At 48.0% G+C, this 25360-nt stretch overlaps 1 protein-coding gene across 6 annotated transcripts in view; it reads right to left on the reverse strand.

Moving 5' to 3' along the window:
* LOC144107572 (FYVE, RhoGEF and PH domain-containing protein 2-like) overlaps positions 1–25138 on the reverse strand; it is a 49845-nt gene extending 24707 nt beyond the window's left edge. For 2 of the 6 annotated variants that reach the window (XM_077640646.1, XM_077640645.1), the window contains exons 1-3: positions 14075–14202; positions 2552–2752; positions 669–763 (exon numbers count right to left, since the gene is read on the reverse strand). In XM_077640646.1, coding sequence (XP_077496772.1) covers positions 669–763; positions 2552–2752; positions 14075–14171 — 393 coding nt within the window. In that variant the 5' untranslated portion in view covers positions 14172–14202. Of the gene's footprint in view, positions 1–668; positions 764–2551; positions 2753–6863; positions 7294–14074; positions 14203–24812 lie in introns of those variants that run through there. The other 4 variants (XM_077640649.1, XM_077640647.1, XM_077640650.1 and 1 more) reach the window with 4 other exon arrangements.
* Between the last annotated feature and the right edge of the window lie 222 nt (positions 25139–25360).

A 25360-nucleotide genomic window follows, 5' to 3' on the forward strand; every position in this document is an offset into this window, starting at 1 on the left:
AATTACGGGTGGGTGTGACTCGAGCACAGAAGACCTGTTAATAAAAAGAAGGAGTTTACCTCTCACTCATATTTATGCATTAAGACAGGTTTTCAGTGCTCATAATGTTTACCTTATCATGGTGCCTGTACCTCCGTTTACCTTACGTTACGTACTTTCTTAAATACAAACCTATTGAAAAGCAGTAAAAAAATGCGCGGTGGTTTAGCTCTGTTAAACCTGGAGTGACGCGATAGCTACAGCTGGCCGAGTGGAACTTGTTCACGTGACCAACCACGTGACGAACCACGTGATCAGCCATGGCGCCGCCGGCAACTGCTCCGAATCACGTGACCGACCACGTGACAGCGTGGCGGCGCAGCCACAGGGTGGCAGCGCCGCCACGCCCAAGGCTCGGAATGCTACCGTAATGTAGGTATCGCTACAAAAGTACTCGTGGTAAAACTTCAAGGTTATGCAAAAAGAGTTCTGACGCGCGTCGTAATGTAGTATTTTTATTACCTTTGTCACGTTAAACAATGTCGTTTGTGTGGAACCTCGGTGGTCTGGAAGATCGCTATGATGTGCATAGTGGAAACAAATGTAATTCGAAATTAATCCGCGTCTCTGCTGCGTTCTCGTAATTGGTTGAACGGATGAGTTTTTCGCGGGCACTTAAAGCGTCTCACCTGAACACCGGCGCAGTCCCCCATGCCAGAGAGTAGCACCAGGCTGCTTCGCCTGGTGTATGCAACCAGTTGGACGGCCTCGCTTCCGCAGATGCCTGCAGAGCGCCGCGAGATACGTGAATTAAGCAGAAATTGTTATGAAAATGAAAAGATGAAAGTACATCTTTATTTTCCAGAAAGAACTGGACGGTCTCTTGGGCTAAAGGCTACACAAAAAGCCTGAAGAGGCCCAGGAAACCATTTACATGACAGCAGCATAATGAAAGCAGTGGAAATCTCACCATAAAACAATATTAAATACAAGAACATGACAATAAACGTGACAGATTAGAACAATGGTAATTTCAAATAATGTAACCGGCATTAAGCCAAAAGAAATCGTGCGACGTAAATTACTGGGCCATGCATTACAACAGCTGCCACGTTTTAGCAACGTCAATAAGTTGGAAGTATGAATTTCTTAATATCGACAGCTACTCCTTCTCCTTGTCACACTAATGAAAAAAAAAGTATGGACATGACAGATGGCAAAACATATGCAAAGATAGCACACACAAAGAGTTAACTTTTACGCAAATCGCATTAAGCAAAACACGTCAGAAGTACTCTCGCAGAACTGCACAGACGTGGCCGCAAGCATGCTGAAAAACTAATACTCCCTGCACCACCACCAACGGATACCAGTGCCTCCTGTTTTTTTTTTTTTTTTTTGCGTGCGTTAGGAGGATGCACGCAGAAGTAAGCAGGGACGTGGTACCAAGACCATAAAGTCGTGAGCACAAGTACATGTATCGCGACACGTGCTTCACGGCAGCGAATATTATCAGACACAAGAACCTCTTCTCGGGGACATATCCCTATAGCGTATATTTACTACCGTATCGTGATCGCCCAAACCCCCTTATTTGCTTGGACCTTCCGTGCGATGCGCGGTGACCGCTGCCGATTTGCCTTGTGACACGGCTCGCCTGTGCCACTTTTATTCTAGGGTCAGAGTAATGTGTCGGCTTCCGAAAAACAGGACTGCACAAACACTGAAGTGCTGTTAAGGCACTTTCACTCTTCTGTCCCGACAACCAATGCGCTGCTATAACAATACTGCGGGCTAGACCCACTACACTCAAAACAGAAACGAGTAAAAAAGGGAGTAAGCTGTCTTCTAGCGCACTCCTTTTTATATAAAAAGAGTGCGCTGGAGGACAGCTTACTCCCTTGTAACTCCCATGTAGGAGTATTCGTGTTCACACTTTAACGATTCCGCGTCCCAATCTGAATCCCTCCGACAGTCGTCGAAGGGACAACGCTGCTCCGGCGTTGAGAGCCGAGGCACCAGATCGGTCCTTGCCTCAATGTTTGCTACCCGAACGCCATTGGTATCTAGGTGCCACTGCCACCGACATTTTTTGCACACTACCATGCCCCTCCTCTCTCACCACTGATATTAGGAAATGCTTGCTGCCTATATTCTGCCCGCCGAGCAACAGGCAGATTGAGATAAAGAGAAACCTTCCCACTAACTCCGCATAACTTTTCCACTAACTCTAACCCGGTGGAACGCTCGGACCAGATAATGGAACCAACGTCAACACTTAAAGGGTCAGTGAAAACAAGGTATCTTTTCAGATAGTACGTTGTACACATACGCGCCCTCTATACTGGTAAGATCATGAATTGAAGGACGCAGCTAGGACTACGGGTCAGTAAAAAAGGGACGCTGTAATAGCTGGAGTTATTTACGCCGGTAAGCCCAGAACGCCGACAGCGGTGTTCTTTCCAAGACAGGCGGAGAGTTGAAAAAGAATGTGGCGCTCTCAAAATTGTTCCGCTGACCTCAAGTCTTTTTCCCCTCTGTGCGTGTTCTATTGCGTCGATATGGGGCTCACCCGAGGCGTGTGCGCTGGCGCTGGACGCTATGGAGCAGCGGCGTGTGGGCGACTCAGACTCGAAGCTCCCGGACTGCGACGACCGCTGGCGTAGCAGCATCGTCCAGCGAGTGAGCCGTCGCGAGGCGGCACCGTCCGCTGGAGAACCACCCGGCACCTCCTCCCCTCCGCGCATGCTCAGCCGCGGAACACACGGCCGTCCTGCGAATGGAGGGAACCAGACGAAGCACAAAGCTCAGTCAGAGAGGGTGCGCATGGAACAGCCTTGGCCTGGTAAACTTATATGCGACAGAAGCCAACAGTGTATTGAAGCAAAGAAGGCATGTGAGAATGTGCCCTCTTTATAGTTGTGTTGTGAATATATAAGGAAATAAGACGTCCGTCCGTCTCGATCCATCTGTCTGTCTGTCTGTGTCTGTCTATTCGTCTGTCCGTCCATCCGTCTGTCTTCGTCCGTCCGTCCGGCTGTCTCTCTGTCCGTCCGTCTCTGTCTGTCTGTCTGTCTCTGTCTGTCTGTCTGTCTGTCTGTCTGTCTGTCTGTCTGTCTGTCTGTCTGTCTGTCTGTCTGTCTGTCTGTCTGTCTGTCTGTCTGTCTGTCTGTCTGTCTGTCTGTCTGTCCGTCCGTCCGTCCGTCCGTCCGTCCGTCCGTCCGTCTGTCTGTTTGTCTGTCTGTCTGTCTGTCCGTCTCTGTCTGTCTGTCCGTCTGTCCGTCCGTCCGTCCGTCTATTCGTCCGTCCGTCAGTCTGTCTATTCGTCCGTCCGTCCGTCCGTCCGTCCGTCCGTCTGTCTGTCTGTCTGTCTGTCTGTCTGTCTGTCTGTCTGTCTGTCTGTCTGTCTGTCTGTCTGTCTGTCTGTCTTTCGCTCGTTTATTTGTTTTGTGTTGACACGTCCAACCACTGAAAGGGTCGTTACAGATGCGGACTCACACCTCAAAAAACTAACAAAAAGAACGAAATATAAGAGATTCCGAATTTCTCTAGCCAACTCGAGGTCAGAATGTTTCAGGATCGATGCTTAACAAAAGCCTTTCAGTTAAAGAATTCTGCCAGGATTGGCGCGAGGGCGCTGTGCACTGCTTCCATTTTAGGCGAAAGCGACATCAGTTTTCCAACAAACCATGCATATTTCAGGGGAAAGAAAGCACTATAACCGTACACGTGTGGCACAAACAGGTTGAAAGATGTGGTTTGCGAAAGCATACAATTCTTATATTCCGTAACAACCCGCAGAAGCCCCACCTACCGAACCTATTTTGGTTGAAGAGTCGGCCACGAGAGCAAAAAAATGACAGCTCGTCAGATACCCGTTGCGAAAAGCTCAACTGTAGGCCTACTTCATGCGGCGCTAACGAACTTCAAGAAAAACCGCAGCGGTGATCAAGTGGTTGAGCATCCGCCTCGCATACGGGAGATGCGGGGTTCGATCCTCAGTGCCGCCGGGTACACACCGGTGATATTCTATGTACAAGCTTTCCTCTGGCCCGGTGCTCGGCTTATCAGGGGTGAAATGCTTGGAAATTTGGTCTTTTACCCCACCTTGAGAAGTCGAATATACCTTGTGTCATGGCGCTCTTTGGCCATAGATGCTCTTGCGCCATAAAAATCTATCGTCATCAGCCCTTCAAAAAAAGTGTACTCCATAAAATTATTACGCAACACTGACGCACGAAATCGCGTGAGGATGGCCTTCAACAGTAGTAAAACAAGCGTTGTTTTTTATACATAACAGTTAGCGCTCTCGCCTTGAGGTCTCTTTTAACGCATCAGGTCCAAGAATGCTTCGCGACTTGCTTTTTGTTCTCTTTCGCGCTACATCTTGGAGCGGCCTGCTCAAAGGGGCGTTAAAGGCGGTCGCGTATTACTAAACGTGGACCACCCCCTCTATAGGTGCCGTGGCCCTGTCGGAAGTGGGCTGTTTGCCAACCCCTCTCTAGACTGGCCCCCGCTAACCTCCAGTCGGGTCACGTGTCTGCCGCGTACGTGCCAAGAATCACAACCGAGTCAAGGCTTTCTCCCGGGCCTCTCTGCCGCCGCCTTTGGCGTCACTGCAAGGCGCGCCTGCTTGCACTGCCTTCAGCGCAGCACGGGCACTGCTCTCAATCAACACTGTGACTCCTTCGTGCAACGTAACCTAGTAATCTGCAGACGTCATCCCAGACTTGCGCAATAGAACCGAGGTAAGAAAACAAGCGGATGATTAAAGAATACAAACTCTAAACTCTATGTACGTCACTTCCGGCATCCAGTACTCTTTATATTCCAGCATACAACACTTCCATCTTTACTTGCGGCAGCCGTACCACGTAAATGACGGGCTCCGTTTGAGTGAGCCAGCTTGAACACTGGGACACGGGAACACTGAACACTGGGACACAAACAGTGATGTGTCCTGTTTGACTCTCTACTTCCGTGTCCCAATACTCAAGCATACCCACCCAAATAGAATCGAACAACTATCCCGGAGACATGTCTCTAGAGTAGTGAACGCCCACCCAAATAGAATTGATCAACTATCCCGGAGACGTGTCTCTAGAGTAGTGAACGCCCACCCAAATAGAATTGATCAACTATTCCGGAGACATATCTCTAGAGTAGTGAACGTCTGATGCTAACAGACAGTTCAGCATGCATGTATAAATGTGCGAGAGGACACATAACCTTGCACTTGTGGCATGTGGTAACCTCCATAACCCAGAAAGATTCTCCCGACAACCGGGCCACGTAACTGATGGGTCTCCCATGCATACCAGTGAGGCAGTTTAGCGTGAACGAAACGTGAGAGGACAGGCAGCATATAAAAAGGGCTATCACGCTACGATCCCAGCGCGAAGTCGTAGCATCTGGTTATTTTCGTCACGCAAAACAAGGCAGATTGACCAGCGAACTGCAATAACAACTCCCAGTCCGACAAGATATGTTGCTTAGATCCAGGAATGTAATCAGTTGGGGATCTCGATACGAAAGGGTCCCGCCAGTTTTCGGGACATGTTACATGTCCAACGTTCTCAGACAGAAATTTTGATTATTGGAAAAGTGTAAGATACTGGTATTGAAATATTGACGGTAATAGTCCATTTTCCCGATATATAGCAAAATCTTTTTTTGTGTGTGTGTTGTTTCCATCGCTCGCACCGAGCAGTTCAGACTGTCATAGCAAACCAATGGGGTATGCATTTGACAACAAAAACGTGAACAGAAAAAAAAATACGGGACTGTCGTCGGGTGATCTACGGATGTAATGATTGTTATAGTGAAATATCTTACAATATATGAAAAAATTGCGCTCATAAACTTTTTCTCGCTTAAAAATGCTTTTATCTAAAATTGTTGGGTATGAAAAAATTAATTGAACCAGTTGCGCTCTAGGTAAGCCTTTAACCACTACCAGCGAACCTCAGGAACAGGCAGCAGTGCTCGGTGAAACAGCGTTCACCTGCCTACAGCCAGGTAAACGTGAAGCGCAAGGGTCCCCGTGACACCGCATTTTGCTTAGACGTTATAAGGTTCCACACGCTGCAGCGACAAATTTGCTTCGCCACTCCAGATGCGGCCGCCCTCAATCATTTATAGAGCTACTTAATTGACTGAAGACCCACCGGGTGAGACGTCAAGAGGGCAATCTACTCATAAGCATCGACTGATAGCAGCAGAACGCGACTTAAATGTTAAGGCACCAGGCATATCGACGGCTTGGCGGACAATTAAGGACCGGAGGCACAGGAGGTATCAGTCACCCACCTAGCAACTGCTGGACAAGCCGCTTCAAAGCGCAGCATTGAAGCCTTACATGTAGCCGCCAAATGAAATGAAAGAGTCAGTTCATGCAAAACACATTTTTTTTTGCAAAAATAATTGTACTTCTATTAATTTCTAGCTTTATTTATTTAGTCCTCACAGCTTAAAAATTTGTGATGGATATTACTCGTGCAACTGAAAGCTATTCAGAATAAAGGCAAAAGATGTGCTTGTTACGCATTCTAATGGAGTAACCATGAAGTAACCATAGGAAGAATGCTCATGAAGTCTTCCCTATCACATTGCCGCTTGCTCAACGTAAACCGCAACTAACCACCTCGCCAAGAACGGAAAGCTGCTTCTAAACACTCACTACAAGTCTGCTGACTTCTCAAATAGAGCTGTTCCGCTTGCTACAGACCGGTTACGAACAAGTACATGCAGTCGTGAATGGTCCGTAGACCTCACGGAAAAAGTTGCTTAGCTCGCCACAGTCCAGTTAGGAAATGTTCAAAACGCTCATGAAAGTATGTGCGGGCCTAAACACAGCTCACTTAAAAAAGAGGCGAAACACTCACCGGCACTCTGCTGGCCTCACGAAAACACCTGCTTCGCTTGCCAGAGTCCAACTAGGAAATGGTCCAAACACTCACGAATAGCTCTGCTGACGTCACACAAACAGCTGATTAGCTCTTCGGAGTCCAGCTATAAAACACTCCGAGTAGCCTCCCACAGACACGTGGCACCACGCGCACAGCCAGGTCTCAAGCTTCTCAAGCACTGTGGCTGACGAGCAGAGCCGCCCCCTGCCATTCACCGGCGAGAGCCGGGCGACGCGCGACGCCGCTCTAGCAGAGGAGGCAGCGAACGCCGCGCCGTGAGGAGATCGGGACTCCTCGACCGCCGTCTCGTCCATCGACGCCGCGGAGCGGAGCGAGTCGCGCCCCGCGCGAGCGCCCGATCGGTGTCGCCGTCGCGCCGCGTGTCGCCAGCGCCGACGAGCTGCCCGAAATGGCACCGCGCGCGGCGGAGGCGGCAAGCCGTATATTTAGACCCGGCGACGCGGAGGCCTCCCCCAGGAGGACGCCGTGCGCCAGCCATCGAGGCGAGAATGAAAGGTCTGCGAGGTCCGAGTCCCCCCCCCCCCTTCCGGAACGGAATTTTTGCCACAAACTCCCCCCCTCCACCCCTAAAAAAAAGACTCCCGGACTTTTCGTCTTTCCACAGTTGCGAAGAGTCAGCGAATGCAGTACAGGTTGAAGAGGCCCGGCGATTACTTCGTTACAGCGGTAGTTTCGTTATAGCCGGTGTTGACCGGGCTTTCAAGCGGAATTCATCAATTCTTCGTTATATGCAATATTTGTTTACAAATCGTTTCGTTATAACGAGGTAAGACTGTGCCGCAGGTTACCCCGACCTTCCCAGCTCCTAAATGCGCGAAAGGCGCGTCCAAACCACGTGAACAGAAGAATGTGCCTTCTTGACAGTGTCCGCTCCCTGGCACGCATGCATACAGCATTTGTCAAAAGTGTCCGGGCCACGAGTTCTCTGTCGAGCTGTCCGGCACGAAACTTACGGCACCCTGAAAATCCAAAGTGAGGATGACTGCAGGTCTGCTTAGTCTCCAGGGATTCGAATCTGTATGGCTCCTGTAAGTGTCCCGCTTGATGGTTCAGGAGCGGGACCTGTGGTCCGGACACTTTTAACGAAGACTGTACACTCTAGACATAAATGAGTACAAAGGGACTAAGCTCCCCTCTATAGCACTCTCCCTTTTATAAAAGGGTATGCGCTATAGGACAGCTTGCTTCCATTTTTATTCCCACATAGGCGTATTCGAGTGTACCTTATGGCTCATCTCCGCATGCGCTAACGACCCCCCCCCCCCCCCCCAAGGCCTTATAGCCCAGACCTAGCGCCATTGCTAGTGGTTGCTTCCTCATGATTAATAAGCGACTGACAGGTACGCGCTCCACGTTTGTAGAAAACTGCCCCAGTGTGTCGTGCGGTTTTTGTTGCCCACAGCAGCCCCCATTCTTCCACAACGGTGTGCAAACAGTACGCTGCAGAGGTGGTGGAACTGATTTCCGGATAAAGAGGACTATATCAAAAAGTGATGTGTGCCTTGGAAACGGCGTTTTCCAAGCTTTCATTCGAACGTTTGGTTTTGGTTGTATGGGGGTTTAACGGCCCAAAGCCACTCAGCCTATGAGGGACGCCGTAGTGGAAGGCTCCGGTAATTTCGACCACCTGGAGTTCTTTAGCGTGCACTGACATCGCACAGCACACCATCATTAAATTCTACGTTTGAGACAAAGTAACAAACACCACGAGGGAAGGCTTTCCGAAAAACCCCACTTTAGTATTCAAAAATGGAAGGCTTTTAAAAAGGAGTACGTAGTTGAAGAGGCACCTCAACTGAAAAGGGAGTCATGCTTCTCACGCCCATGTTTCGCGGCATTGTTTCACCCTTCGCAGCAGTGGAATACCGATTCTCCGGTTGCAAAAATCCCTAAGTGTGATAACGATGAGGCCACATTGTCAACTATCGACAGCTTTGGTTATACAATGATGTGGAAACTTCAAAAAGAAAAAATATTGAAACTTTACAAACGCTGCTTTGGCTCGAGGATTTTAAGCGCCGCTTTACGCTATAGCTTGAAGCGGAGCAAACTCAAATCTCCTGTCGAGGAATGTTATATGTTCTGACATCATTACAATCACGCTTATTTATATGCAGTCCACAGACACTATTTGTTTGTTTCTTTGTCTGTTTTTGTTTGTTTGTTTGTTTGTTTGTTTGTTTGTTTGTTTGTTTGTTTGTTTGTTTGTTTGTTGATCTCAAGGGCCTCGCAGCTAAGCCTTTACATGAAGGAAGGGGTACACACAACAATATTGAAAAAGCAATCCATAAGATATAACTGAAATAAACAGACGTAAAGGCATAACGAAACGTAACTAGAGGAAAACGCTGAGGGGAGGAAGAGGCCTTCGTAATCGCTAATTACATTGTATTTGTCGACTGATGAATAATAATAATAACAATTGGTTTTTGGGGAAAGGAAATGGCGCAGTATCTGTCTCATATATCGTTGGACAACTGAACCGCGCCGTAAGGGAAGGGATAAAGGAGGGAGTGACAGAAGAAAGGAAGAGAGAGGTGCCGTAGTGTAGGGCTCCGGAATAATTTCGACCACCTGGGGATCTTTAACGTGCACTGACATCGCACAGCACACGGGCGCCTTGGCGTTTTTCCTCCATAAAAACGCAGCCGCCGCGGTCGGGTTCGAACCCGGGAACTCCGGATCAGTAGCCGAATACCGTAACCACTGAGCCACCGCGGCGGGTATACTGATGAAAGAAAGCGGGAAAAGCGCTGATTACCCGAAGCATTTACAGCCCACAGGAAGCAACAGTGTTTGTGCATAATACGATCGTATACCGCCACAACTGCTGCAACTGCGCTGAAAGGAGCACGCGAAAACATTCGCGCGCCCAGCGCTGACGGGCGACAAGTTCCGGCGCTGCATCCGCATCAGGTTTCCACACTTGTGACGCGCGTGCGACGCACATGTTTCCTTCGGAATGCAGCGAGCAAGCGCTCTCTGGCTCGACGCCGCGCATTAAGAGGAAGCCAAGCACGCGGTGGGCAAAAACAATAGTTGCACCGTGTTGTCTGCCTCGGCGGGCGAAATCTGCAGCAGGCATGCCTTCGACGGCGTGGTGTCCGGGGAGTGCTTCGGCGTGCGCACTATAACGGGCATGTTGTTGAATTTAACTAAATTCAGTCGCGTCCATTTCAGTTTATTTATTAATCCCGAGCACCGCAAAATGCCATTCTTCTGAGGGTATTGCACGGGTGGGCTCAAATGACACGTTGTTGGACTGAATCCAACTCGTTTAAATTGAATTATTTTCAATTTATACCTCTAATAATCTATTTTTTATTTGCAGCACCCCGAAAGGAAATAAGACTCATGGTATTACATGGGTCGGCTTAACAGACATGTTGAAATGAATCCAGCTCTGTTCAAATGAATTCTTTTGAATACATTTACTTGTCTTTTTTTTTATATTCAGAGCACCCCAAAAAGGAATCAGTCTGAGGGTATTTCATGGAAAGCTTAGTGGACATGTTGGTGAACTGAATGCAACTCAGTTCTATTGAATTCAGTTAATTTAGACATTTAATTGTGTATTTTTTATTCAGAGCTCCCCCGAAAGCCATCATTTCGAGGGCATTATAAGGGTGAGAGCCTATGCACAGAAGAATCTTTGTCAAAAAATTCAGATTAATTCATCCCAATTAAATAAAGTAAACTCCGTCGAATTGAAATCAAATCAATTCTAGCGGTGTACAAACACCGATACGAAGAATTCAACGCCCAAAAAAGCGCCCACGGAGCTGTTCAGGAACATGCGATCCACGGTGAAGAAAAAAAAAAGGAAGTTGTGATAAACAAAAGAAAGGCCTGTAGCGACCGGACGGTTCTTTCACGGATTGCAGGAAACGAAAGTGCGAACCGGTGTCGCGCCGAGCCGCTATTTTTTTTCTTTTTTTCTGGCTTGCTTTAAATCTGTTTGAACTATCGACCGCGCCTTTTCTTTCAGGCCGTTCCGTCTTTACGTGCCGACCTGATGGGGGACGGTGTTGCAACTCTCAGCAGCAATGCAGTGAATGTTCTTTTCGCGGCTGTCTGCAGGCACAATAAACGGCGCCAGCGCACACATTCCTTAGCACGTTCTAGCTCTTATGCAAACGACCTTCGGTCTAAGTAATGACATGCCTGCCTTTCAACAACGCTTTTTTTTCTTCTTCACAGGATATACGACTCCAAAGGGCGCTGTGGCATGTGTGTGCTCAGCATACAACAAATGAGCGGCAGCGCTTTTCTTTTTTTGTGTTATTCAATTAAAACGATGAAGAACAGCTCTCGCTTTATTTTCCTTTCTTTTTCTTTTTGTTTTTGAGCGTTTTAACGAAGAGAAGTGCCACAGCGCACTGCATTCACATGAAGCAAACACAACGAAACGTATATTGAACGTTCTATGGTCAGATCAGCTGCTTTGTCAAGCCTCAATCGTTGCCCGGAGCAAGTTGAATTAAGTGGAAAATTACTTCGCTTCGCACAGGTACGCTCTAAACACAAAAACACCTATATGGAAGTGAAAAGGGAGTAATCTGTCCTCTAGCGCACACCCTTTCATAAAAGGGAGTGCGCTAGATGACAGCTTACACCCTTTTTACTTCCTTCTGTTTACAGTGTACCAAGCCCTGCCGTGCGAAACGTATTTTCCCACACAGTTCCCAATCGGCGACTCGTTACGGAAGCCGGCGTACCAAAAACGATAGCATTGTACCTTGGAGTGCTCCCGTAACTGCAGCGAAGCGACAAAACGACCTGCGGGTATTTTTGTACCTGTCACCCCCTGCGAACATGTAGAGAAGACGTATCGTTCTTGGACCAAATTCCGCTTGGTTAAGGGCTACGTGTCAAGGGGTACCGTTTTTCAAGCACCATCTCACCGTGCTGCTTTTTGCATTTGTCGAGAAAAAAAAAAGACTCGAAAATAATAATAAAAGGAGAGCGCCCCTGCTCAGCAGCAGCAATGCAGGCGCTCACAGCGGATCTTCTTCAAGGAGCACAGAAGCTGCAACGGCGGCGAGAACGTTTGGACGTAGTACACTCCCCAGCTTTTCGTCGGCAGCAAGGCGTGAATTCCTTCGTTACGCGCAATGATTCACTGCTTTCTTTTTTCGTGTCAACCATGTATCCAGGGAGAAGGTGAACGTAGTGTACGAGTCAAGATCCGGCCTTCCGGCGCTCAACATGCAAAACATTGCAGACAGGCAGGAAACGGCCCACGCACCGTTTCATGCGTTATATAGGCTACCGTGCTGAGGACACAGGCGTGCCTTTCTCTCCTCTTGAAAGCCATCCGGCCCACACTTTCTCACTACACAGGCAGCGAACGAAGGAGGCGCGAAATTCGCGGTTAACGTTTATGGAGATAACCTAGTCAGCGGTGTGTCCCCTGATTCGCATTAAAAGAAAGACAGGAAGCCTTCCTGAAGTCTCTGAGTCGCTGTACATGCATGTGGTGGATGCGTGGGCGGGCGTCAATGCACCCGGGGACAGTAATGCTTTCGAATTCTTACGCGTAAGCAGTCTGAAGGGACCGTGCTGAATTTTTTCGTTTAATATTTTTTTTTTCAGTGGGCGAGGGGTGGCGCGCACAGCTCACGCCTCAAGGGGCAGTGGTTCGATTCCCCGCTCGATTTTTAGCGCAATTGTTTTTCTTTCTTCAGAGGCACTACTTAATGGTGGTTAGAATGACGTCACGACATTGTAAACCAATGAGTAATTGTGCAGTGACGCCTTCATTGCTGCACATTGTGATCGCTGTGGGCTGTCTGAATTACAAAACTGGTCGTATCTGAGCTGGTTCGTGCGTAGCTTGAGTGACGTCAGCACGGAAAGGTAATAGACATAAGCGCATCAAAGACGAATAACAACGCTGTCAGCGCTGACAGCGTGTCTTTCATGTGTTTATGTCTATTATACCTTCCCGTGGTGACGCCACTGCCTGTTCGAATTACACGCGCGAGGTCACGTGGTTGTGGCATCACGAACCTCTCGACCGTAGCCGGTTTTCTCGACATGCAAACAACGCCGGTTTCTGCGTTGAACGGGACTGTTAAGGATCCGTAACGTTAAGGGACGCTGTTAAGGACGATGTTACGGGACGCTGTTGTAACAACCTTGAGCACAGCAATACATCGCCATTTTGTGTCGCCGAGCCGAACGCTCCAGGACGAAGTTCGACCGCCGAAAAGCGAAGAGTCAGAAAAAGCGTGTGCCGCGTGTACGCAGAAAACCTCCACATCGATCGCCCTCTTGCGGTGGTTTCAAGTTCGCGGGAACAGCAGTGCGGTTTTGAGTCGTAGTAGTTTCGGCTTCCAGACGTGGCTGCCAGGTGCGATGGTGCAATAAAAAATCGCAAAATATATGTTTGCAGTTTTTAAACAAAAAAAGCTTGCCCCATTCGTGGGCTTTAGCTCTTCAAGTTAAGTTTGCATGAACAACTGAAGGCCAGAAGTTTTCGTTCAACGCACCTTTAAAAACGAAACAATTTTTAGACCCCGTGTTCCGTAGTTATATACCTTTAAAAACAAAAACAAAATGTTTAGTCCCAGTGCCAGAGCAGTATTAGTTTCCCAACTGAATATAGCTCATTTCAAGCCTTTAGTAAGCTCTGTCTTACAAAAACGGTGGCTGAAAATAAGCACGAAATAAATTTCTCAAATGCATTTTTTTTTTTTTTGCTGAGAAGTTCTCGATATATAGTACCACGTACGGGGCCCTTAATCTTCAAGGAACACACAGCTTCTTTCACGAGACGCAATGCAGTAAAACGCCAGCTGGGGAGACACACGAGATGCATCGCAAAGCGCATCCGATAGCATCATATTCACAAAGCTATACAGTCGAGAGAAATATGAAAGGCGAGAAACTTTTCTCACAAAATTGCACATTTTTTGGTTACTTCTGCATAAAACTTGAGAGTCACTTTTCAACGTTATGCGCCGAGAGGAAACCTAGTTAAAAAAACAGAAAAAAAGACTGCCTACGAAACACAATTACGGAGTAATCGGAAAATAATTGCTCAAGCTTTGTTCCCTTTTACATTGCTCACGACTGTACATGCAAGAACGCCATATTCTCGCAAAGCAAGAAACCCAATTTCGGAACTTGAGTATTGAATGAAATTAAACTCCTTTCCTCACCCGGAGTAACGGAATACCCACGCCTGTTCCTTCCCATCGTGGCGACAAAATGGCAACGTCCAGCGCGCGGCCAAGTCTCCGGATATTGGCGAAGCATTACGAAATTTCGGGTGCATACACGACCTCGGCAACCAAAGAGGTGCCGTCTTGCGCGTTTACACTCACGAGGAGACGCGTATCACGACCCGAGCAACTCTTTAATCTTATCGCGAACAGCTTCTGCCTTTTCGGCTTTAGAAGTGCGCCGCCTCAAGACCGGTGCCCCGCAGAACAACAAGATATACAGGCAGGTGAGTGTTAAGTGCGTACTCTGCTGATGTCGTTGGTCTTAACTTGCCACTCACACATGCAATACTTCCAGAACACTTTCCGAAAATGCAAAAAAAATATTCACAGGGACACCCAATTGCCTTATGAATTGGTAATGCGATAAAAATAGAAGCTGTTGATGCCTTTACCAGAAGCGACTTCACTTCCGGTTTCGCGACATCACTGCCCTCCGGCCAATGGCCGAATTTTATGACTGACAACACTTTTTTTTTTGTCGATGAGGATTCTAATGTTTCCCAGCCGCCGCGGTGGCTGAGTGGTTATGGCGCTCGGCTGCCGGCCCGAAAGACGCGGGTTCGATCCCGGCCGCGGCGGTCGAATTTCGATGGAGGCGAAATTCTAGAGGCCCGTGTGCTGTGCGATGTCAGTGCACGTTAAAGAACCCCAGGTGGTCGAAATTTCCAGAGCCCTTCACTACGGCGTCCCTCATAGCCCGAGTCGCTTTGGGACGTTAAATCCCCCATAAACCATACACCATTTAATGTTTCCCATTGAAATTCTACAGAAACCGACTTCCTAGGTTCTTATCTAACCAACACAGTTCACGAAAACTGGGAAAGTTACAAGTCAACAATGTTGCGACTAAAAAATAAGTACATCCCAACCATTGTCGTCAAATCGGATTCCAACAATATTTGGTTTAACAAAAACTTGAAGCACCTTCTTAGTAGGAAAAAACGGCTTTATCGTTCCGCTAAACTAAGCCAAAAACAAGAAGCATGGGAAAGATACCACGCCTGCGCGAGTAAATATTTAAATGAATTGAGTGCTGCGAAAGATAAATTTTTCTCTGTTGACTTGCTATCCATTCTCAAAACAAATCCCACCAAATTCTGGCGTATCCTCTCCCCTAAACATAAATCTAATCGGTTCGATCTTGTAGGACCTGATGGCGAACCAGCTGATACTAATCAATGCGCAAAACTTTTAAATGACTACTTCTCATCTGTGTTTTCGCCTGTCAGCAATTCTACACCCAACGTTTTGCAAACCAATAGTCAAAAAGAAATGCCGGAAATTCAAATTAGCCCCGAAGGAATCTCCAAATTAATCAGTTCACTAAAGCTGTCATCATCTGCAGGATGTGACCAAATAAACAGTAAACTACTTAAAAACACTCTATCATTATCAAGCCAGATACTACACCTAATATTTACCCAATCTTTAGACACCGGAAACATTCCTGACGATTGGAAGATAGCCCAAATTGTTCCCATTTTCAAAACAGGTGATCGCGCATGCCCAGCTAACTATCGTTCAACATCCCTTACTAGCATATCTTCTAAACTTCTAGAGCACATTATATCATCAAGCTTAATGTCTCACCTTGATTCAATAAATTTCTTTTATCCTCATCAACATGGCTTCAGGAAATCATTTTCATGCGAAACCCAGCTGGCAGAGTTCACCCAAGACATCCTTAAGGCCATAGACGATAACCTCCAAATAGATGCAATCTTCTTAGACTTCTCGAAGGCATTTGATCGCGTACCTCACAAACATCTGCTTGCGAAACTTTCGTTCCTGGGAATTCCTGCTAATCTGATATGCTGGCTCGAACATTTTCTAAAAGGACGCTCGCAGTTCACATCCGCCAATAACATCCAGTCACCCTTAACAGATGTAACATCTGGTGTCCCTCAAGGGGCCGGGTTATCACCATTACTCTTCTTAATATACATCAACGACCTGCCCTCTAATATTCAATGCAAATTGCGACTCTTTGCGGACGATTGTGTCATCTATAATACAATAAGTAACCCAACCGATAACCTCACTTTGCAACTGGACCTTGACGTTATTGCATCATGGTGTGAAAAGTGGCAGATGCCTTTAAATCTTACTAAGTGCAAATCGTTGTCCTTCACTCACAAACACACCTTGACGAATCACACTTACAGCATTTCATCAGTCCCTATAACCGTTGCAAAATCTTACAAATATCTAGGTGTACATCTCACATCAACACTTTCTTGGGTTACCCACATTAGAACCATTTGCTCCGACACTTCACGCACACTTGGCTACCTGAGAAGGAATCTGAAATCTGCATCCCCTAACATAAAACAACTCGCGTATGAAACATTTGTGCGGCCAAAATTAGAGTATGCATCATCCATCTGGCACCCATGGCAATCGTATCTCACCATCGAATTGGAATCAATTCAAAATCGTGCAGCTCGGTTCATCACTTCATGTTACTCAAGAGAAGCCAGTGTCACCGCCCTCAAGCAGTCCCTCCGTCTCTCAACACTGGAATCACGCCGCGTCGTTTCCCGCCTATGCTTACTTCATACATTTTATCATAACACAAGATCACGGCACGCTCTATTAACCGCCCCACTACGAACGTCCTCCCGGCTTAGTCACGGTAACCCGATAGCACGCATCAGTGGCCACACGTCAGCTTACAACAACTCATTTTTCCCCAACGCAATAGCACTATGGAATTCACTGCCTAACGACATCGCTGCATGCACTGATCACAAAACATTCCGCGAGAAAATAAAAATTCACCTCACATAAATCTTGATCACTTCTGCGCTCTTTTGTAGCGAGTATTGCTTGACATATCTTTGTTAAATGATGTATCACTTGCTGGAAAACCCTGATATGACTACAACCCCTTTTATGTTTGTTTGTATGTTTGTTCTTTTTATTGTTATGCATGTTCCCATCATCGCCGTTGGAAACCAATATGCCCCCCCCCCCCCCCTTATGTAATGCCTTCGGGCCTTCAAGGGATCAATAAATGAAATGAAATGAAATGAAACCCCTACGCTGGTTTCTTACGAAGTGCGAGAGCATTCGTGATGGTACCCACGTCGCAATTCACTATGAACACAACCACTCAATTTGTTGACCTTCAGTAAACTTTATTCATCCATATTCTCGACGTTGTTTCTGTCTTCGCGGTTGGTTCCCAGCATTGCGACTGACGATCTGTGTGAACTGAAGTAGGAGAGGCATTTTGAAGTCGATGACACTGCCATGTGGCGTTTTTCGGCGCTATGTCTGTTTCGTTTAGTGCCACATTAAAGGCCTGCTTCGTGATTTGCGGGAACTACCAGTTTACTGCTTTTGAAATGTCCCCGTTCAAATCCCCTGCTATGATTTTCGATGTCTCTCTGTTCTTTTGGGTTGTCATAAAGGGGCATTACAGCCCAAACAGTGCATCTGGCAGATTCCCGCATCTGTTGAGGTGTCGTTGCTTCGCATCGTCCTGCTTCGCTGCGTATCGGCGGCTACACGTCGACGTTTTCTGTCAAGGAGCACCTCTTCGGAGGGCCGGTGGTCGCTTACGAAGCCCCGTCTCCTCTAACACGAGCGCCTCAAGATCGGTACGACAGCGGATCACCGACTGGCGAGCGAGCGAGTGCCGCAGCGCGACGATGTGATTGGCCACATGTGCGCATGCGCGCGGCGCTACGGTCGGTCCCCGCTCGGCAAGAGAGCGCCAGCGCGCCCGCGATCTGACTATAGCAACGTGTGCACATGCGAGCGGTACACAGATGGACAAATAGCGACATCTCGGTAAGATGAACAAGAGGTGATTTGCTAACTATCTAGACATTTGTCTACCGCAATTCTCCGTCTTTGGCATAATTAAATCACGCTTGCTGCGAATCCTCACGGGCAGAACTCCGGCGCCAACATCGCGGCCATTTACATGCGGTCTGAAGCGTGGCAAGGATTTATTTATTTATTTATTTATTTATTTATTTATTTATTTATTTATTTATTTATTTATTTCTGTATTTATTTATTTATTTATTTTTTTATTTGTCTGTCTGTCTGTCTGGCGGTCTGTCTGTCTGTCTGTCTGTCTGTCTGTCTGTCTGTCTGTCTGTCTGTCTGTCTGTCTGTCTGTCTGTTTGTTTGCTTGTTTGTTTGTTTGCTTGTTTGCTTGCTTGTTTGCTTGCTTGTTTGCTTGTTTGCTTGTTTGTTTGTTTGTTCGTTCGTTCGTTCGCTTGTTTGTTTGTTTGTTTGTTTGTTTGTTTGTTTGTTTGTTTGTTTGTTTGTTTGTCCAGCAACCGTTACCCTGCAATCGCCACTTGACCCGTTCTGTGGCTCAGTGGATTTGGCGTTCGACTGCTGATTCTAAGGTCGCGGTTTCGACCCGGAAGCGGCGGCCGTATTTCCACCGAGATGAAATACAAAACCGCCCAGTGTGCTGCACGAACTCAGTGCACGTTAAGGCAACACTGATATAGTCTAAGTCAATCCCAATTAAGCTCTGCGCTACGCGCCCCTCATTACGCGTGTGTCGTTTCGGGGAGTTAAACCCTGCAATTTACAGTTTTAGCAAATGTCGATGTTACCACCCCCATCAGGAACTAAATGTGAACTAAAAAAAAGAAGCTATCACGATCGAAATCCACCTCAACGCAGCGTCCCGACTGCAATGCAAAGGCGTACAGTTTTGCAGGAATAACAGATAGAGAATTTTTTCTTGCTAGGTAAGAGAAACATGCAGTTTTCGTTTGTAGGCAAGCGGCGACGCTCAAGGTCGATCTTAAACGTACTTATCGCACTGTTTTAAATTCAACTCCACTTTACCGCATTCCAATGAGCCTTTCGACACCCGCCGCGGTAGCTCAGTGGTTACGGCGTTCGGCTGCTGACCCGAAAGACGCGGGTTAGATCCCGGCCGCGGGGGTCTAATTTCGATGGAGACGAAATTCTAGAGGCCCGTGTTGTGTGCGATGTCAGTGCACGTTAAATAACCCCAGGTGGTCGAATTTTCCGGAGCCCTCCACTACGGCGTCCCTCATAGCCTGAGTCGCTTTGGGACGTTAAACCCCCACAAACCAAACCAAACCGAACTTTTCCCGCTAGCGACAGGGAGGGTGCGGCAGCGATTGTGACAAGCAGTGACAATGAAATGAAACTTCTTTAATAATCATTTAATTAGAACTCACACGGTTAGAGATATGCCAACAGCTTTAACCACGAACAATGATAATGATCAACAGCAGCGTCAACTGCGCACTATACGCACACAAAAAAACAAAGAAGAAACGGCGCCCGTGACCGCGTTCGTGCGCAGCCTTGATAATAACAGGAAGTGCGGCAACCTCTCCTACTTCCGGTAAGATTTCAGCACCGCGTGCCCGCATACTGCGCCGCAATCGCTCGCTATAGCTACGCAGCAGGCATTTCTGTCTGCCGGTCTCGGCTGTATCCAGCGTTTGCGCGGGCAGAACGCCATCCATGTGCACTACTTTTGACACCAAAAGGACAACACTGACTCCACAAAGTCTGAAAGCTGGGAAAGGTGCTAAACATTGATTGCAAAAGCAAGTGTTGAACATACAAGGGAGGAGGAAAAAGTGCACCTGTACTAGCAGTGTAATAGCAGCTATAATAGAGAGAGACGGGCTAGTTGGTGACTATATATAGAATGCATCTTGAAACCGCACAAAAAAGACAGTGACAAGGGACGAGGAAGAAACCAACAGGAGAGAGCGCGGAACTTCAACTGGTTTATTACAACAGTGCGTCACATTTATACAATCAAAGATTATTCATACCTGAAGAATACTCATATCTAAAAATAATAAATAAAGAGTATTCATATCTAGATTGCATGATGTCCCGTACATGCCTGCGCACCAGTGTTACGTGATGATCGTTTGTCATGTTACAATGTGGTCACGATGATTGTATAAAAGATTACGATGATTGTATCGCTTCTCGGCCTTTTGGCTAAGATTATGTGTAGTATAAATGTGACGCACTGTTGTAATAAGCCAGTTGAAGTTCCGCGCTCTGTCCTGTTGGTGTCTCCCTCATTCCTTATCTTTTTTGCGCGGTTCCAAGATGCATTCTACTAATAGCAGCTGTTGTACGCCCCAGTTTACGCTCCATCCTAGCCTGTTACGAGCTGCGTTTTACAATGAACTACATGCAGCCCTTAATAAATAAAAATAAAAAAGAAAAATACTAACCCTCTGTCAGATCGCCTCACATTCGAGAGGCGTTCGAATTGCCGCATCGTCGGTTTGAACCAATAGTTTTTAATGACATTGAGCAGCCCTGTAGACGGGTTTCCGGCGACAGCAGCGATTGGAAAAGGTCCCTTTGGGACCGGCCGTCTTCTGGCACAGTGAACACGCAGACGGAGCTTTGAACAGCGTAGACTGTTGGGCCAATTGGTGAACGATCATCGCAGGGAAATTCTGTGCAGTTCCCACGGTGGATTCCGCTTTATTTCTCTACTGTTGCAAGTTTGCAATTGTCTGTGTTCCTCTCCTAAGTACCCTCTTTATCACGTAAAAATTTCCTTGCAAAGTGTTTTGAAGCCTTACATGGAAAATACCGAATGTGTAAGAAATGTGATGTCAAAGTACGAGTACGAAACTTTGAATGAAAGGTACATCATAAAATCGTCCAGACGCCTTTTTTTATTTATTTTATGTGAAACAGCATATTTACAATCTGTCTTGGGCGGACTCATCTACGGAAGGACAGCACAGCGCACCGATTAACGTAATGGTTGCGCCTGGATAGACATAAAACCTGTCGTTACACCTCCTTCCACCAGTTTCTTTCCGCAATGCTTACCTGTAAAGACTTGAAACAGAAGACACGGAACTGAGCTAACTACCTGCAGTAACTACCTCCCTGTCTCGCTCTCCTTCTCGACTAACAAGAAACCTCGCACATAGTAGCTTTAATCTGCCACCGAATAATAACATCTACAGCGAAAGATTGGTGCAGTTTCCAAGAGCCAAGGTTTGGAATGCTTTACCCACGGAAATAAAACAGTCCCATTAAACAAATAAAACATTGAGAACATATTTTATAAGCCTTATTTGACCTCTGTGGTAGTCGTTTTCGGTTTGTATTTCTTGTACAGTGTTGTTCTTGATAGATATTTACTCAATCTGCTGTAAAATGCACATTATTTTGTTTTCTTCTCATTGTATGCGGTATTTTGGTCCTTCGCCGTTGATTTTGTGCTTTTCATTTTACACAAGTGCTGTGTCATTGCCATTATGTATTTTGTTTCGGAACCCTACACTAGCCTCTGGCTATGGGTTCAGTCACTGTTTTGATAATTTGTATGGCAAGAGTATGAATAAATGAAATGAAAAAATGAAAAATATCCGCACGTAGCCTTCGATAGACCTTCCTCCTGACGTTGGGCGCACTAACTCTTTTGTCGTTCATCCGGGGGTCAGTGCACGTGACCTGCTTTCAAGTTCCGGCAGATGAGTTGTCCGGACCATCGAAACACACTAATCGCGGGGCAACCCCGCTTGCGACGGGATCCACTCATCGCTGTCCACAGCGTCGTCGCCCCGACTGACGCCCGCCGACTTGTGCCGAGCCCCAACGCGATTCTATCGAGCGGTCAGTCGCCCCCGGGGCAACGGCCAGACACAGCCCATCTGCCATTCGCTGCCACACGGCATGCCAAGACGGAAGGCAGTCTCATATGCGCGCAGGCGCACTCTCAATTGGTCGGCGCGATGCAGACTCGCTTCATTGAGCAGACGAGGAGGAAGCCCTGCAGAGTTCCGTACATAACAGGCCTCGGGGCAATTAGGTAGGGCGGAAGGCCCAGGGGTCGCCTTCGCCTTCCAGGCGACAGACGTTGTCGGCGCTACCGACGCCGTAACGCTTCAAGAGCGCTTCGCTTGCGTCGATAAAGCATTGCTTCCTCCCGGGTTGCAGCGCATCTGGCAGGATGCCAGTTCTGGGACGGCAGCGCGGGCCGCGAAGTCAAGAGCGATGGGATATCCCCCCCCCCCCCCCCTCACTAAAAGATTGCATGCGGTTTCTCTGTGCATTTCTACGACGGGTGTAAGGCATAAGGACTGCGACCCTGGAGCGATAGATTGCGACTCGCGGAAAGGTTATCGAGCCGTGGGTCAGGTTGAAGTATACCTGGAGACGCTTCCCCTTTGTGCAGCGTTGCTGACAGCGGTCTAGAGTTTAAGCACGCTATCTTTGCGCTGAATATAGCTCGCACTGTCTAATCTGTTCAGCCCATTGACCGCCAAGTGTCTTCTGACCTGTTGTTTACTGATATCAATAGCTACATCAGATGTTTCTTGGATGCCGGGCTGTTCTGCATTCGCGGAATGACAGCTCGAGATGCTGGCTTATGCCAACAGCGACCCTGTTCTGTTCTTCACCAGCGACCTTTCTGTTTGGAATAACTAGGACGCTTTCAACACCTAGTAAACATAAACACTCATACCAATATGTGGTTGAATTTCGTGGTTTCTACACGTCCTGTGCAAGGAAATATATGCGAAGGGATGAGGCTAGGTTATCGTAGGCAATAAGCGCATGGCACAGAACATAATGAGGCGACGATGTTTTCTTTATCTACTATGGACATGACTTGTCTGCCGATGATGATGATGATGATGATGACGAAAGTATATCCAATGCGCCAAGAGGAACGCTTAACGTTTGAAGAATCGGCCGGGCCAATTTCTAGAAAGAATGAATTGCAATACCCTATGCTCTGCAGGTAAGAAATAGGTAATTCACAATTAATTATTCCCTCGTCTGAATTTCACTGCACCTCCCGGTTTTTCCTGAAGCCATTGGCCTAACGTTATTACGGCTTGAATTTGCTGTTCACGCGGTCTCCTCTAGCCATCTGCTAGCTCTTCTCGTCAGACTAAATGGTGGCAGGACTGCCCCGGTGAAACATGTTTCCGGGTTCGATAACCGTGCACTGACAGATTAGTGAGAAAACTACACTGCTTTCCCCCGTAACCAAATTGTACACTAGGATGTTTATGAATTGTAAAATTCTGAGGGAACTCGGTTATTCCTACGTGGAGGAACGCGAAAGCATGTGTCCTGAGGGAAGGGAACCTTTTTGACGAAAGTAAAGGGCGCAGTAGCTTCCAGATCTCGGCATCTTTCACATTTTGCGGACGCATTTTTCACCGGCATAGCCCAAGTAATGTTTTCGCATTCATAATTAGCTTAACCAGAGAAACTGCCGGGCGTTACTGTCAGGCGTGAGCAATGGCTTTAGTGTCGACACGTAAATGAGGAGGCACTTACTCTTATTCATCGACCGGAGCTAGGAAGAAGCGTTTTTCAAAGAACAAAGCGACCACCTATCTTCTCAACCCAAACTGATATGCGAGTCCCCTCTTAGCTGCCTCAGCTCGTGCAACAAACAAGCCCTGCAGGATGCAATAGTGCTGGCGCCAAAGAACTCAGAGCAGTGCAACAGCGCTTACGCACGCAGTTTGCTCTGGCGTGCATATACCTGTCAGCTATGGGAAGTGCGTACGAGGGCAGATCCGACGCACAAGACAGCGGAAAAACCGCACCCCTAGCCGCCACGGTACGTGCTGCCAGACAAGCGGAAACTATGCATCCGAGTCGGCTCTCAAGGGTGTGTTTGTGCCTGTGTACTCGTGTGGGGTCTCATCAGGACGTTGCTAGCGAGAAAGGCATTTATATTTACGATGCCTTCGCGCTAAAAGCCCTACAACCGTCCCAATGATGCCCCGCCGCGGTGGCTCAGTGGTTAGGGCGCTCGACTACTGATCCGGAGTTCCCGGGTTCGAACCCGACCGCGGCGGCTGCGTTTTTATGGAGGAAAAACGCTAAGGCGCCCGTGTGCTGTGCGATGTCAGTGCACGTTAAAGATCCCCAGGTGGTCGAAATTATTCCGGAGCCCTCCACTACGGCACCTCTCTCTTCCTTTCTTCTTTCACTCCCTCCTTTACCCTTTCCTTACGGCGCGGTTCAGGTGTCCAAAGATATATGAGACAGATACTGCGCCATTTCCTTTCCCCCCCAAAAAAAACAATTATTAGTCCCAATGATAACTCGAAGGCACCAGCGAAAGGCTTTGGCTCACAGCATCGCTTCAAAGGTCGACTTTAAAGAGACTATCGCGAAACAGGAGAGCGATAAATAGGAGACGCCTCCTCTTACACATGCAGCTAATGAAGGAGCAATGCGACGGGCAAACTTCCAAATGCGACGAATAACTCCATCCTCCAGACGGCTTGCTTCCGTACCGGGGTGCCCCACACATCCGTGGTCCGTTGAGGGTTTTTTTTTTTTTTTAGTATTGCTACGCTGAACCCAGTCAGGAACTTGGCGCTGCAAAGTTCCCCACAGCTTGTTCACAGAAAAGCTGTTCGCAAGATGCGACTGCCAGCGAGCGAGATGGAGTTCGGTTTGTTGACGTCGCGTTAGCTTGGTTTAACCCACCTTAAACCAAGCAAAGCAAAATAGTAAGTACGGTCTACTAAACCACATAACTCCGCATGCATAGAGCGGCGAAGAATTAACCGAAACAAGAACGAAAGCCGAGACATAGACGGGAGATTCGTTCACTCCAAAGGGTTTCATTCAATCGAGAGAGACCAGTCGCTCCCAGGCAGCCCACGGCTGCTCAGCTCCAACTTACCTCATGGTTCGATTGCGGTGTTCGAACGGTCCCCCAAGCAGCAGGCTTTCGTTCGCGAACAAACACACGGTGCACGGTACTGTACAGCTGCGCAGGGTAGCTCGCAAAACAAGTACACTCAAGTGGACGCCTGTTCACTCCTCATAGTTTGCTCGCGCACTGCACACTACAAACACACATGCCGCAGCAGCAGCGGTAGCAGCGTCGGTAATCCAGCGTCGACGTTGAGAGCGAGCGTTGCGCCGTGGTGGGTGGTCGGACTGCAGCCGAGCGCGCGCTGCCGACATCGATCGGTCCAGGCAGCGAGCGAGCGGCGGCGTGCCAACGCCGCCGGAGTCGCCGTAGCGTCGCCGCCAGCGCTGCCGCCGCCGCCCGGCGCGCCACGTCATTCGACGACGGATCCCAGGACTTCCATCGCGCGCGAGATTGGAACGGGTGTTCGCGCACAGGCAGGCACGCCATGCCGCCTTTCGGTGTCATTATGCAAAAGCCCTTTCCATCCCCCGACTACGCGGGGCTCCCTGCCGCTTCGTTTAGGCACGACCCAC

Source organism: Amblyomma americanum, chromosome 10, assembly GCF_052857255.1.
Source record: "Amblyomma americanum isolate KBUSLIRL-KWMA chromosome 10, ASM5285725v1, whole genome shotgun sequence".
Taxonomy (NCBI): Eukaryota; Metazoa; Arthropoda; class Arachnida; order Ixodida; family Ixodidae; genus Amblyomma; species Amblyomma americanum.